This window comes from Amblyomma mixtum, chromosome 2 (assembly GCF_055824585.1).
Source record: "Amblyomma mixtum isolate Tamu chromosome 2, ASM5582458v1, whole genome shotgun sequence".
NCBI lineage: Eukaryota > Metazoa > Arthropoda > Arachnida > Ixodida > Ixodidae > Amblyomma > Amblyomma mixtum.
In genome coordinates, this window is record NC_143013.1 from 74025454 (window position 1) to 74040058 (window position 14605).

General features: G+C 45.4%; 1 protein-coding gene across 2 annotated transcripts in view; it reads left to right on the forward strand.

The window, feature by feature from the left end:
* The window catches only part of LOC149359754 (uncharacterized), a 33175-nt gene extending 22096 nt beyond the window's left edge, over positions 1-11079 (forward strand). The window contains exons 5-6 of one of the 2 annotated variants that reach the window (XM_089571887.1): positions 5369-5523; positions 7987-11079. In XM_089571887.1, coding sequence (XP_089428013.1) covers positions 5369-5523; positions 7987-8101 — 270 coding nt within the window. In that variant the 3' untranslated portion in view covers positions 8102-11079. Of the gene's footprint in view, positions 1-5344; positions 5524-7986 lie in introns of both variants that reach the window. The other variant, XM_089571886.1, reaches the window with a different exon arrangement.
* Positions 11080-14605: the final 3526 nt, after the last annotated feature.

The window sequence follows — 14605 nt, forward strand, 5'->3', positions numbered from 1 at the left end:
GACGTGCACTGACATCGCACAGCACACGGGGAATAAGTGAACCCGTTATTTTGTGGCACAAAATCTAAATATTTTGCCTCAGTGTGCCTGTATTCATTTTTTTTTCTGTGCATTAAAATACTGCCTACATCTCTTGTACGACTGTCACTGACCTTCAGCACACCTCGGTCGATTTTACTCATTGTTGGAGTAGCAATAGCTATGAGGTTTACCCCTATTAAATGTATGGACTCACTAAAAGGAAGAGAAAGTTTTTGCGGCTGGTTGTGGAGTAAGGTGCAGGCGTGACACTGAGTAAAGCCAGACGCACTTGCTCTTATGAAGCCTGAGGTAAAACCTCCTTGACTCAGGTCAACTGTAGCATTACACTTGCACTAGTAGTTAAACTAGCTGCTGCCAGGTCAAGTTCAGAAAAGTGGTATATGGAGGCGGTACCGTTTTCATTCTCTCCTTGAATCTCATGGTTGCGTTGTTTTTCTAAACATGCTGCAGGTATCACCAGGACTAGGAACTTTGTTTCCAATGCAGTTATTTTTTACTCCGCATGCGATTCTGCTACGGTGAAATGCAAAAACGCTTGTCTGCTGTGCAGTGCCGGTGCACTTTAAAGAACCGCAGGCGACTGAAATTAACCTGGAATCCTCCACTGTACAGCGTCTCGTAACCTGTTTGCAGCTTTGGGACATTAAACCCCGCATACGATACCACACCTTTCGTGACAAACCAAAGCTTAGCACCACTGCAACACATCCAAGCATTGTTGCCACTACTTGGCGGCCTGTGGCTCAGAAACTAATATTAAAGTCAAACATGAGAAACATTGACCCTGGATAGTGGTAAACAAACTAATTTGGACAGTTATGCTGCTACACTGACAGTCTTGAGTCTATCCGAAGCGTGGCCTTGTGGTAGAGCATCCGCCTCGCATTCGGGAGGTGCTGGGTTCGATCCCCAGTGCCGCCGGGTACCCACCGGTTTCTTTAATGGGTACAAGATTTCCCCTGGCCTGGTGCTCGGCTCTTCTAGGGTGAGATGCTTGGGAAAAGGGTCTTAGACCAAACAGTTGCCTTGACGGATGAGTGATAAGTTCCCCCGTCAAGCAACCATAAGTCCGCCTCGTGCGGCAGAAGCCCAATTTGTGGCCCTTTTTTTTTACTTCTCCCAAACATACACCCCTAAAGGAAGCCGAGCGCCAGGCCGGGGGATGCTTGTACCCTTTTGTACCGGTGGGTGCCCGGCGATGGGTTTCGAACCACCCACCTCCCGCAGCCGAGACGGGCGCTCAAACCACTAGGCCACGACTGCAGTATCATAGCATATTTCATACTGCAGTGTGCAAGGTTAATGCAACCACTGTGCAGTTCATTTGAAAGGGAGCAGTGTGGATGTGGCTTATAATGTTGCTGTTTTTGTGGGTGCATGCAAAAGAGGAACAAAGTACAAGCACCATTTAAATATCCAGTGAAAAAAAATTGTAAATCTGTAGAAGTTCTCAAAACTTGCATATCTCTGATAAGGGTTGCATTAGCTGGCCATCAAGAGTATTAGTTCTAACTTACAGGTTCCTGCAAAATTTTGCGAAATGCAGAAGCCACAAAAAAGCACATATTCCTCACAGTGTAAGCATACATCTGCGATACATTAGTGGTACGGGTGAGGTCTTCTATCGACCTCAACTATAGTAAATAAGCATGCAACCACACAGTGAAGGCTGTGCTCTGCACTTTCTTGCATGATCTGCCCAGCATGCCCCTTGATGTCAGTCGGTGCACCTAGGTAGGAAAGCAGTTCAGTTTTTTTCATGGATGCCATGTTTCGAAAGCTGCTAACACTTATGCAAAGTAAGTCTAAGTGCTGCCGAGTTTTAGTTCAGTATTTCTTGGAGCTTTTGGGAACTGCATGTATCCATCCATCTTGCTGAGGATCTCGGGCCATCGCTCCTCTTTTCCCATTCTTTTTCGTCGCCGCATGCGAGGCAGCTGACGGTTAGCCCAAAACTCCTCCCTGGTATGACACAGCGGTTGGATACACCCTTTCTTTGAATTCGCTTTTGATCAATATAGGCAGATTCGAAGATATCAGATACACAGGTTTCTCCGAATAAGCAGTCGTATTAAAGGAACATTGAGGACAACTCCATTCAGTGTTTGTTATTAGCAAAAATCGATTCTACGTTTTTTCTGGCTACGTTGACGTTTGTCTGGGAGCAGAAGACTCATTTACCATATTCGCTCCCATAATTAATGCATCCACCGCTTTCGGAGTAAAAAAATTTAATTCTTTTTTCCCTCGCATCATAGACCGCCGTCTTCCTTTTTTTCATGCAGTCTGCTGATACTTTTATTTTCAATGCCTAAACAACCACACCAAGTGTCATATGCTGATTGTTACGACTACTATACCTCACCCTACTGGATGAACTGCCACTAGAATGTTCTCTGAGGATTCTGAGAACCAGTAGAAAGCACTCCTAGTCAAGAGGTAGCTCTGTTCGATCTGCCATATTAAGAATTGTATCAACTTGTTGCAGTTGGGCTTTGCACTGAATGCTATAGTTGTGCTCCCTTTGGAAAGAATTGAAGGCTGCCATTCGAATTGTATGTGTGGGTTGAAGATATTGCACATAAACTGTTCTGAAGAGTGCGTTTTGAGTTATTTAAAAGGACAGTCGTACTGGATGAAGAATTTAATGAATCGGTGTACTTTTTTTTTGTTCCATTTTTACCGCCTAAAATTTTTTCGGAATATCTTACTGTTTTATACCCCCCCCCCAAGAAAAAAAAAATTTAAAGATTATTATTGGAAAGAAAAAGTGCTTTCATTATGGAATTAAATATGGTATTAGTGAGAAAATTTCTTTGGAAACTTTTTCTATCACTTGATTAAAACCTGGGACATCAGTACTTTTTAAAAAGGACCTCGCGATAGCTGTTTTCTTGGGAATGGCAGTGTAGTCAAGACTCTTGGGATCTGCGTCTAAGAAACTGTGTCAGCGTACCGCAGGTTCTGCCAATACTGGCCAGCTGTGGCGACACCCGAATTTTATTGTTATGCCTTTTCAAGCTTATGAAAGCTCCATTTTCGGTGAAAATAGGGTCCTTGTCGTTACATTGCAGTAATCTATCGATACAGACAAAGCAGAAAAGCATGGCATAGGCATGTTCATGTTTTATTCCGGCTGGACTGTACATGCAGCTAAAGGTAACTTGATTTTTCCCATAGTTACCGTAGATTTGCACCTCTTTGCTGTTTCAGCAAGCTGTAAATGTGAGCAGCCTTTTTGGCAGTTAATGAGCATATATCAGCTGAATACATGCTGAATGCATGATTTGTCGCTGGAGCTGAGTGTTAGCATTAAATGTTTGCAGGATTTCATAGCACCATCTTCATTACACGGTCATTGCCATTCTCTCATTACACATCTACAAACTGTGTTCAGGCGTAGCTGAACTGTTTAATACATCATGCCAATTCCTCAAGTTTGATGCTGCAGTTTCTAAACTTTTTCAATGTCCCGACACTCACTCCTTAAACCCTGCAGATTGCGGTCTCTTAGCATTTCACGCTTGAAATTGTTTGCTTGTAGAAGAGCTGCAAGCAATTATATCTTCTATTTTAAGAACTGGTGATAATTTCACCTGTTGGATGTCTAAGAAGCAAATGTTGCCGCATTCAACTTTTGGAAACAAAACCCCAGGGGTTTGAAATTAATCCGGAGCCTCCGGTTACATTGCCTAACATATAGCCCACGTGCAGCTTTTGGATGTTAAGCCCCACATGGCATGTCATCAGAACGTATTATTTGATTTTGAAATTTTCTTTTTGTTGAAGTAAAAAGATGTGCTCGGAGTTCCTGGTAAACATTTTTCACGTGCTTCTCAAGGGGTTAAACTGCTTTGTAGCTCTGACCCTGATGGTTCATTGTGAAGTTTCTACATGAAGCAAAGAGTCAAGTCCCACGGTTTTGCATTTTCTGTTAATACGTTTTTTTTTGTGTGTGTCTGTGCTCACTTTTGTTGGTTGTTCATTTAGTTATCCTGTTCCCTTTTGACATCCTGCCGCAACAGTTGGCCCTCATTACTCGCACCTATTTGAAAAAACCTTCAATGATTGCGCATCATGCATAAGGTGTCTTACCACTGCTAGTGCAGCTGACGTAATTTGCAGGCTCAAAGGGAATTTCGCCTTTTTAGCTCATCAGAGAAAATTTGACCTTTCGAAGTATACTCTTTTTTTAAATAACTAGTACAGTGCTAATACTATCAGGCCTGTTGTTGTAGTCATATTGTCCCCTTGCTCAGTGGTTTATGGATATGGATGTAAATGAGGAACACATTAGAATTTTTTCCGCATACCAATTGGCAGACATCAGTTTTCGAAGTGTGAGGTAATGGCAACGCACACTTGTCTAGGTAGATCAGTAATTCGTCGGGAATGTTGCGGGAGATGACCGTTATGCAGATACAATAATTGCATCACCTTCTTGAAAGAAAACAATGTTCTACGAAATTTTCATTTCTTTCTCCCTCTGCATTGCTGCCTGCGAACAAAAATAAATGTCTCTACGCTCAGTGATACATCAGTTTAGATGCCTAATTTGCACTCAATCGTAGAGTTTAGGAGAAGTTATTAGGTTCATTTATCCAACAGTGTTCTTTACGATGCCACTGCGTCTTGAATCCGATTGTGTTTTGGACTCAAAAAGACGTGGTGACAATGGCACTTAGACTGAAGCTATTTTGCAGGGGGAGCTAAACAGAAGTATAAAGGTCTATGTAACTGCTACATGGCAGTGCAGCATCCTTTCTCCGAGTGCGTCTTTGCATGCTGGGAAAGTTACTGGGCGCAAGCTACTTAGCACAAGTTGCACCAGCATGATGCTGATGGTTCGTCTTCAGAGGAAAGTGCCACCTAGAGCTAGTGTGTAGTTTGCCTACTCTAGTGATACAAGTTAATGCAAGATTAATCCAGTTCTGGACAGTGCCTATGTTAGAGTATTTCTCATGTCTTGTATGCTGCCGTTGATTCTGAGGTGCCACATCATGAATTGCGATCTGGCATGACCGTGCAATGGGCCACTTCTTAGGTTTAAAAAGAAAAGTTATTTCTTTATCACAAAAGCACACATACTTGGCACACGATATGCGCCATAAAACACAGGAAACAAACGTAGCTAATACCCACCCCCTCACGAAGCCTGAGTTTGGCCAGATTTTCCTGTTTTGTGTTTTCCTCGGTTTCCTCTGTTGTTTGTTTTTGTTGCGTTGCTTCTCCGCCTCTGTTCTTCTCCTGAGTTGTGGGACTCATTCAAAAGTGATGCTGCGCGCCTCTCCCCTCCCCCAAGAGTGGTGCTGGCCTGTCTCCCCAGTGCTACCTGTGCGGCAAGCTGGGCCACATCTCACGCGACTGCCCCAACAGCGAGCGGGATGACCGCAAGTGCTACAACTGCGGGCACCTGGGCCACATCAGCCGTGACTGTCCCGAGGCGGGGGGCAACGACCCTGTGGCCGACGTCTGCTACCGGTCAGTGGCCACCTTGCATTCTCTTTTCTCGCTGGACGGGGCTCATTGGCCTTGCGAGGAAAAGACGCAACAATCCTCAGCAGTGAGGCTTGGAGCCGTAATTGTACATAATTGTGTAATGTGGCATGGTACCAGTTTTAGACGACTTTGAGACAAAGAAATCTTGTGTGGCCAGTTTTTGAGTTCTGGCATCAGTTAAATTGAACATCCTTTACCTAGTGAACACTCCACTATGGTTCACCGATTATTTGTGGGTAAGGCCCCTGACTTTCTGCGGCAGTGAGAACTCCGTGAATCGAAAACAAAGAATCTGCAGAATTCCGCAGGAGACATAAAATAATACTTTAGAATATACTAGAATATTCGGAACTAAGATATGAATAAAGTGTGGATTTTTTTTTTTTTTTTGCAAGCTTTTTAAGGTAGCTAAGGTGACCTTCACTGCCAGACTTAAAAGCAAAGCCACTAGGAGAAGCCAGCTTCTTAATGACCTTGGTGGCAAATCGTGTGGCAAGCTTCGCTCGATTGTGGCGCACAGATCTGAAGCATTGCCTCATAAATAAAGTCGATGCATCTGCTGCTTCCATATTTTAGTGTGCCTGCTTTCTTTTTTTTGCTGGAGGGGCCTTGGCTATGGTTGACCTGAAGTAGTTTAAGACTGCATTGTAATTGTTGCAGTATATTTTTTAAAATTCTGCTGAGTTCTCAAAACTACCTCCTCGCGTTAAATTCATGCAAATAAGGTAAAACTGTCATTTTCCCATTGTACTATAGCTCCTACTGATGTCCATAGCCAAAATAAAATAAGAAAAAGAGTGTGGCCCCCAGCACACAATTTTGTTAAAATGCAGAAATCCTTAATTTTTCGCGGAATCACAGGAAGTCAGGGGTGTTACTCATGGGTCACTGCACAAGTGTTTGTGTCATGTAATTCTTTTTTTAATGTAGAAATGCTTGCATTGCGTTGTCCCTCTTCTAGCGCAGAAGCTCTTGTGTCGTCCCACTTCTAATGTAAAGGCCCTTATGCTGTGTCATCCATCTTCTAGTCTAGTTTTGTTTCATGCTTCTCAGAGATGACTAGAGCTGGAAATTTACTGCGGGCAGAGTGATATTTGAAACGCTGTGCAAGTTGCGGGTGTCAGTGAAAAGCTGTTGAACCACATGGGGGAGTAGCTTACTTCCCTGTCAGTTGCGTGCTAGCATTGCGATTTGGGAACATGAATAGATTTTCAGCAAATGTTGTCGGAAAGATGGCACACAGTAATGGAAACAAATCTTGCTTTGTGTCTTGCCTATAATGTTTTTGCTGCTTCCTGTTGCTATTTAGTGCGCGTGGTCTGCCATTTAAACTGCTAACTAGCATGTGGGGTTTAATTAGGGAGATAAATACGTTCTTCCCGTTTAACCGCGGCTGACCCAGTTCAAAACCGCCGGACCCCACCCCATGGTCGCGTACGCTACCGAGCGTACGCATACCACGGCGGGCCTTGCTCTGAGGGAACAAAGGAACGACACACTGGCTGACACAAACAAGGCATTTATTGCTACAACAACAGTAACGCCAGCTAGCTACAAAATACGCTTAGGAATCGAGGACGTCCGACTCACCAGACGGCTACGAGCGAATGTTTGCCCATGCTAAGGCAAGGGAAAACTCTGAGGCCGGACGGGACGGGTGGGCGGGAGCATGCTCCGACCACGAGGCCGCCGCCGGCGAAGAGTGGAACGACGCGCGACACATCCGTGTGCTTTTCCGGTGCCGAGCAGAAAAGGCCCGTCTCTCCCCCACGTGCAAACACGCCATCCGTGGCGCTGGTGACGCTGCGATGCCAGCGCCCTCCCCTGTTAGTTAAAGTTACACAACCAGGGAGGGGGGTGCATTGCGGGGAAGCTAATCACAGGGAACGAGTTGAGGGTGCATTGCGGGAAAGCGAACCACAGGGGACGAGTGCGTCCCCACAAGCACTGCCACAAATGACAAATGAGAGTGGCAAGTGTATGCAACAATGCAACGTCCATTGTTTGACAACTGCAGTTGCAAAAGCAAGCTGTAAAAATCAGCCTCATAAATAATATAAGAACTTATGTGGATACATCTGCTTTTTTCTTTTGCTGCTCCTTTGTGAAAGGCCCTTGTGGTCATGGGGTGCAGCCACATGTTGTGTGTTTGCACTAATGATACCTTATATGTACAGTTGTCTGCACACCTATCTAGAGCACTTAGGCGACATGCTCAGTTGTGCTTATGACAGTCGCTGTTGCCTGTTTCTTGTTTTGAGGCCTGGGCCACTAGTAAGTGATACTAGTGTACTGCCCAGTGCACTGTTCGTGCGCTATAGACAGGTGCGTGGATGACTGCACTGTGGGTATTAGTCCGGCTCGTTGCACTCTGCACGTGCTGTGCCGCATTGCTCGCATTGTCCGCTCATCCTGACAGAGTGCTTTCTCTTTCCCCTCCTGCAGCTGTAATGAGCGTGGGCACATAGCACGCAACTGCCGGTCCACGCGCGCCAACAACCGCTGCTACCACTGCGGCGAGGTGGGCCACCTGGCGCGAGAGTGCGAGATGAAGGCCTGAGGGGATGCTGCCGCCACAGCTCCCGTTGAAGCCGCCGCACAGCACCACCTTGGACATGCTGCGACAAAGGACAGTGTTTGTCCCGTCGTTGCCCCCCGCCCTCCTCCCCCACTCGTCTGTTTTGGGAAAGAAGTAGCCGCCCCCTCACCTCCTCTGCTGCTGCAGACGCAGTGGCTCCGTTGTTGGCGTCGCATGCGGGCAGGAAAGTGCTGCCACTAGTGAGAGAAGGGTAGAGGCAAGCAAGCTTGGTAGCCCAGATGCCGCCCGAAAGTGGCGTTCCGGTTCACTCTGCTGAGGAGAGCTGTTGCGGAATGCTGTTGATTGCCAGGGGGCAGGCTTGCTGTTGCTGTTGTTGGCATTGTTCCGCGTTGGTGTTGAGGATCTGTACATCTTGTCTTCGTTTGTTTGGACGCAGCAGGCTCGGGAGAGAGGAGGAGGGGGCTCTGTTCCCACATTTGTGGCACAATCGCGAGGGGGGTGGGCTGCAGGGAGCCAGCGACCCCATGTGGGGGGGGCCACCGTTTGTTGTTGTTGTTGACGTTGTTGTGGGGATGGTGTTTTCTGCTCTGAAAAGGTTCTTTTTGGCGCCCTCTCTCTCTCCCCTCCTTCGTTACCCTACAGAGATGGGCAAAGCTTTGCTTCTGCTACCTGATCAAAGTCCTTGTCTTAGAAAGTGAGAGGGGTTAAAAGAGGAAAAGCACCCTCGCACACCGTTGGGAGAGTGATGTCCGCGTTAAGCCAAGGGGACAGTGGCAAAGAGGAATGACAGAGACGTTGCCTCTGCGTGCAGGTTTTCAGCTTTGGATTTGTCTCATAGTTTATGAAGGGAAGCTGGACTGCAAAGCACCACGATCGTACCACCAGTGTACAGAGCAGTAAGCGCAATGGTCTTTTTGGATGTGGCAATGGAAAGGTGGCGTCAAAAGTGGTTGCGAAGTGGGGGAGGGTGGGCAAGAGAAACTTTATTTATTTTTGTTGAATAAAGACTGTGTAGCCAGTACCGCGAAAACAAGAAAGCACGGATGGTTCCTGCACCCTTCCGTGAGGCAACATAATCTCGATGCGGGCATGTAGTTTATTTGTGCTTCCGCGGTTTGTTGTGCGGTCCCACAGTTTGTTGTTTTTTCCTGTGCCCCATCGAGGGATTGCCATGGATTGGTGGTGTACAAAAGTGAGATTTCAAGCAGCATTGTACAAAAAAAAAAAAAATGAAAGAGGAAGATGGAGTGATAACGACGTGACACTTGCGCTCAAAGAGAGGGTTTCATGTCTCCAGTGGGTTTTCACATTTTGGGAAGGGCTTTACGGGGCAGAGGGCCACAGGCTTTTGGCAATCTGATCTGCTGCACAGCTCTACTAGTTTGGTGTGAGTGTGTGTGTATGTGTGTTTGCCCAGAAAGCTCGGCTTTTGGAAAAAAAAAAAAAATGCTCCCTTACCCAGTCTTTTTGAGAGTACCTTTTGTAGGGCGTGCTGCATTATGTGTGTAAAAAAAGATAAATAAAAGGGGAGGGGTCAACTGCTGAAAAAGACCAAAGGCAGCAGTGCATCGGATCTGTCATAGCCATCGGTTTGATGAACCACACCTTGAATTGTTGGCCTTCCTGTTCCCTCGAACTGTACTTTGATGCTGCAACGTGCACGTTGTGTAGGTGGAGGCATGAGTATATATATATATATATATACATATTATATATATATAAATAATGTGTACATACTTGTTGAAGAGGATAAAGTTTCCCAGAGATATTTACAGCTGGTTCATCACAAGTTATTTGAGGTTGTTTGGAATCCATCCCAGAGGCAGTGGCAGTTTTCCGTAGAGACGCAGAAAGCACCCTGCGTTTTTTTTGCACAGCACCCACCAGCTAAAGAGAAGCAGTATGGTTGGGGGGGTGAGAGAGGTACACGTCTCAGCCGACAAAACACTAGTCTTCTTTACAAGCACTTGCATGTTACGACCAAAAAAAAAAAAAGTATACCTCACTCCGGGATCAAGATGCGCACCAGAGACATCTTGGCTGAGATTCACACGATGGGCATGCTGGCTACCTAGTAGCAAGGGGCTTGTTTGGAGTACATTTTCAGTGTGCCCATCTAGAGAGTTGCTTTTATTGGAACAGGTGTTACGGCGAGCGCTGTTTTGTGGTACAAATGCCAATAGGACGAGATGAACGTATGTCTGGGGAGTTCTAGAGTTGAGAACTTCAACATTACCTGCCGTACACCACCTTGAAATATGATCTACTTGCAGCACCACCTTCAACAATCACAATGAAGGATTCTTTGAAACAAAGAGGTTTATAAAAACATCACGGTCAACCCAGAGTGGGGCCAGTGCATCTTGGCTAAATGCCAGCATGGTGGAAGATGGCTCCGTGACAGTGCAGTCAGTCAGGCTGCTGTGTTTTGCTAAGGGAAGTCATTTGAGTTTACCTTCTTAGTAGCGCTTTTTTATTGTGCGGTTCATTGATTACGCCCGAAGATTGGCATTTGGCATCGGCCATAATGGCGGGCCAAAAGCTGGACTTGAGTGAAAAAGCAGACTACCAAACGCTCGGTCAAGAGTTCCTCCAGTCCTGCAACCAACACCATGTGATATGTTCCCTGAATCTGATGCCGGGGAGGGGCCTCGCCAAGGCATTGTTGACAAGTGGCACTGTGCACTGCACTGCAAGGCTGCGTGTTCTGTTTTTTTGTCACAGTTGCTCAGTCGTGTGAATTGCAGACCTCGATGGCCAGGCTGCTCAGCCATCTTGGGACGTCCACAGTGTTATCTCGCGTGCGGCCGGAGCCTTTTTGCTGTTGTACCTTTTTTTGTTTTATTGTTTGTTTGCGTGGGGCATTCACGCGACCCCACTCACAGAGGAGAGACACCTGTGCTATTTAATCTAATGTTATCCAGTGACATCAAGGTGTACAAACTGGGATGTGAAATGAGAAAAAAAAAAGAATAAAAGACTATGGAAAAGGTTCACAAGACTTGTGTCAATCTTGCGTCGCCAGTCACACCTTGAATGATGGAGCACAAGAGATAATAAGAGATGAGTTGAGAGTAGTTTGTGATGTGAATATGTGCCTCGTTAGCCTGGTTATGTTATACTTGTAGGCCTTAACTTGTATACTGCACAATGAACTGCAAGCATTGGCCAAAATGGTGAATTTGATCATTTTTCGTTGCACTTTTTTAAATTTATGCTCTTAAATTTCAACTAAAAAGCAATGAGCTGCTAGTTTTCTCATTTAGGGGCAAAAAAAAGTTTGGCTGCTCATGCAATTCTTTTAGTGGAAATTCATAACTATTATAAAAATTTATGCAGCGCTGCCAAGATGATGTCGTAGAGTCCCAGTCACATGAAATAGTTGGTGGTGAAATAATCTGCACATTGAAGAGGAAAGAAGAGGCTTGGGGGAAAAGTGGAATATCTGTAGAACAAAAATGAAACACTTACATGGTAACAAAGACACAGACTGGGGTGTGCGATAGCAGCACAGTAGCCTTCAAAGAATAGGACTTTGAGACTTCGAGGGTATCTGTGTTGTGAAAAGATTGCACCAAAAATAACTGCAGTGCCTTGTCAGTGCTGCCATCGAGGAGTACTTGCACTTGGAAAAATGCCACCTCTAACAAAAATGCATGAAGACACGGGCAATATGCTTTCCGGGAGCTCTATTGTTTCAAGGTTCAGGGATGTCGGCATGACTGCTTTACAGTGTGAAGCAAGACTGGAATGATAATGATTGTACAGTTTTTGAAATGGGGTTTCTCAGAAAGTGCACAACGAACTGGTTTGAAGAGTTTAAACCAGCTGAACCAAAACAGGTCTTCCATGGTGACGCCTGCCAGGCAGTTTTGGTTTCTCAGATTTTGTTTTGCGGACAGTGTTCAATATGCTAGCTGCTAGATGTAGCACTTGCTGTGTTTGGGGTTTCACACAAACAAAACTTGTTACTCTTGGATTACATTGCACTTCCACAACTGGAAAATACTTTCGTGCCTAGAAAACACACTGGTGCATCCAAAACGAGAATATTAGTTTGGTTTTACCAAAATAGTGTGGCATGTTGGGTTTAACTGTCCCGTAGCTGCACACAGGCACCGCAGTGGAGGGCTCCAGATTAATCCAGACCACCTAAGGTTCATGATGTAAAAAATAGCGCACAGGAAAAACAAGGGACGGAAAGTAAACGACGCAGACAAGCGCTAATTTGCAAAAATTTGCATACCGATTTTTTCTAGTACCGTCATACTTTTCAGACATCGAGATCAGCGTGTACGCGAGATAATGGAGGCATACCATATTAGGAAATATCGGAATCCGTGTATCAGTGAGCCCTCTGTTAACTTGGCAGACTGTGAAATCGATTTTTTAGCCTCAGCGTTGCATTGAATTCCTTTTTTGATAACGTTTTTTTAACTGATCTTCCACAGCGATGAGTGGCGCCTGATGCTTCAATTTCAATTTTTTCCTCTGACTTGGTCTTTCGAGGAGGGACTGTTTGTGGTTGTTTTTGTTTTATGTTTTTAAAGTGACTACCTTATATTGCGCGCGTCAGCAATAAACCTCAGTTGCGAGTTAGCGCTTGTCTGCGTCGTTTACTTTCCGTCCCTTGTGTTCCCTGTGCGCTATTTTTTACATCATGAACGTTATCCAACTTGCCCAACTTTCCGCTTTGCTGAATGTTACACCTAAGGTTCTTCAACACGTATAGACATTGCGCAGCACTTGGGAGTTTTTGTATTTCGCCTCCATCAAAATACTGCCACCACAGCCGGGATTGAACTTGCAACCTTGGGATCAGCAGCAGAATGCTAAAGCCACTGCAGCGGGTTGTGGAAAAGCAATGAGATCAGATGCAGATAAACTAAGAATGCACATTGCTGATCTGATGGAGACTCTCTATGGAGAGTATTTTTGTTGTGGTCCTACGACGAAATGTGCACACTTTAGCAACTCCAGTCTCAACATTCAGTTGGTGGCTTGTTGCATGCAGCCTGCTTATGTTGTCACATTAACAACCAGTACAGTTCCAAAAGTAATCGATTAACACTTTTTTTTTTTCCCCTGAAGATTGTCTAAAACTCAATGATCTGGTGCTTTAGGCAGCAGTTCCAAGTTCCAGGCCATGATCATGATCACCAAGTTTATGTCCACTATAGGACGAATGCTTTCCTATCCTAGTAAGTTTTCTCATCTTGCCTCCTCACCAGACTTTGTTGCCCACAGCTATATTTTCCTTTCATTAAAATCCACCTTCTTACCAAGATTAGACCACTGGCTCTCTATTATTCTCTGCAATGTTACACGTAATGCAGAGAATAGAGAATAATAATAATCATCATCAGCCTGACTATGCCCACTGCAGGGCAAAGGCTTCTCCCATGTCTCTCCAATTAACCATGTCATTTGTCAGTTGCGGCCACCGTATCCTCGCAAGCTTCTTAATCTCATCCGCCTACCTAACTTTCTGCCGCCCCCTGCTGAGTTTGCCTTCTCTCGGAATCCACTGCGTTACCCTTTAGGACCAACGGTTATCTTGCCTTCGCATTACATGCCCTGCCCAAGCCTATTTCTTCCTTTTGATTTCAACTGGGATGTCATTAACCCACGTTTGTTCCTTCACCCACTTTGCCGCTTCCGATCTCTTAACATTACACCTATCATTTTTCTTTCCATAGCTCGCTGCGTTGTCCTTAAGCTGAACCCTATTTGTAAGCCTCCAAGTTTCTGCCCCACAGGTGAGTACCGGTAAGATACAGCATTTGTATACTTTTCTCTTGAAGAATATTAAGGCGGAAGCCTTTAATGCCTCATCGTTGTAAGCAGGAGTTGTCGACAGAAATGTCACGCTTTTCAATAGGTCGAAACGGTCGTGACGTCACAGTGCGCGAATTTCAAACGGGGCCAATTGCACTTTGGCTAGTAACCATGCAACCAATTAAAGGGATCGTATAGTGAAGCTCCAAGTAAGTGGGACTGAGTTTAGTTAATTGCTTAATTACCCAATTAGCCTAATTAACCCTGCTAGTCAGGCCAGATAAATAAATAAAACCAAGTAGGAAATTGGTCGAGTTCGGGAATCGAACCCCGGTCGCCGGAGTGCGAGACGAGCATGCTAACCACTCTGCCATGCCAGCTCGGTGATTTGGAATGAACAAAGGCGCGTCTAGTGAATATGGTGTCTTAGAGGTTTAGGTGTCCACCCAGATATGCAAGACAGATACATTTCCTTTCCTCAAAAACCAATTTACCGACGAGCAAGGCGTACAACCGAACGGGTGATGGCGTTCTATGAACTCCCTGGTAGCATTGCAAGACGCTGTCACGTTTCACTCTTAAGAGGCGAAGCGTAACATCTTAACGCATCAGTGACACAAGCAGCAACACCGCACTTAAGGCTTTCGCCTCACCGCACTTTAGGTCAACAAAGTGCCCCCCCTGAGTTTTGGTAAACTGCCATTCGATGTGAAAGAACCTGCCATATGTGCTCCACCCCATTCTTAT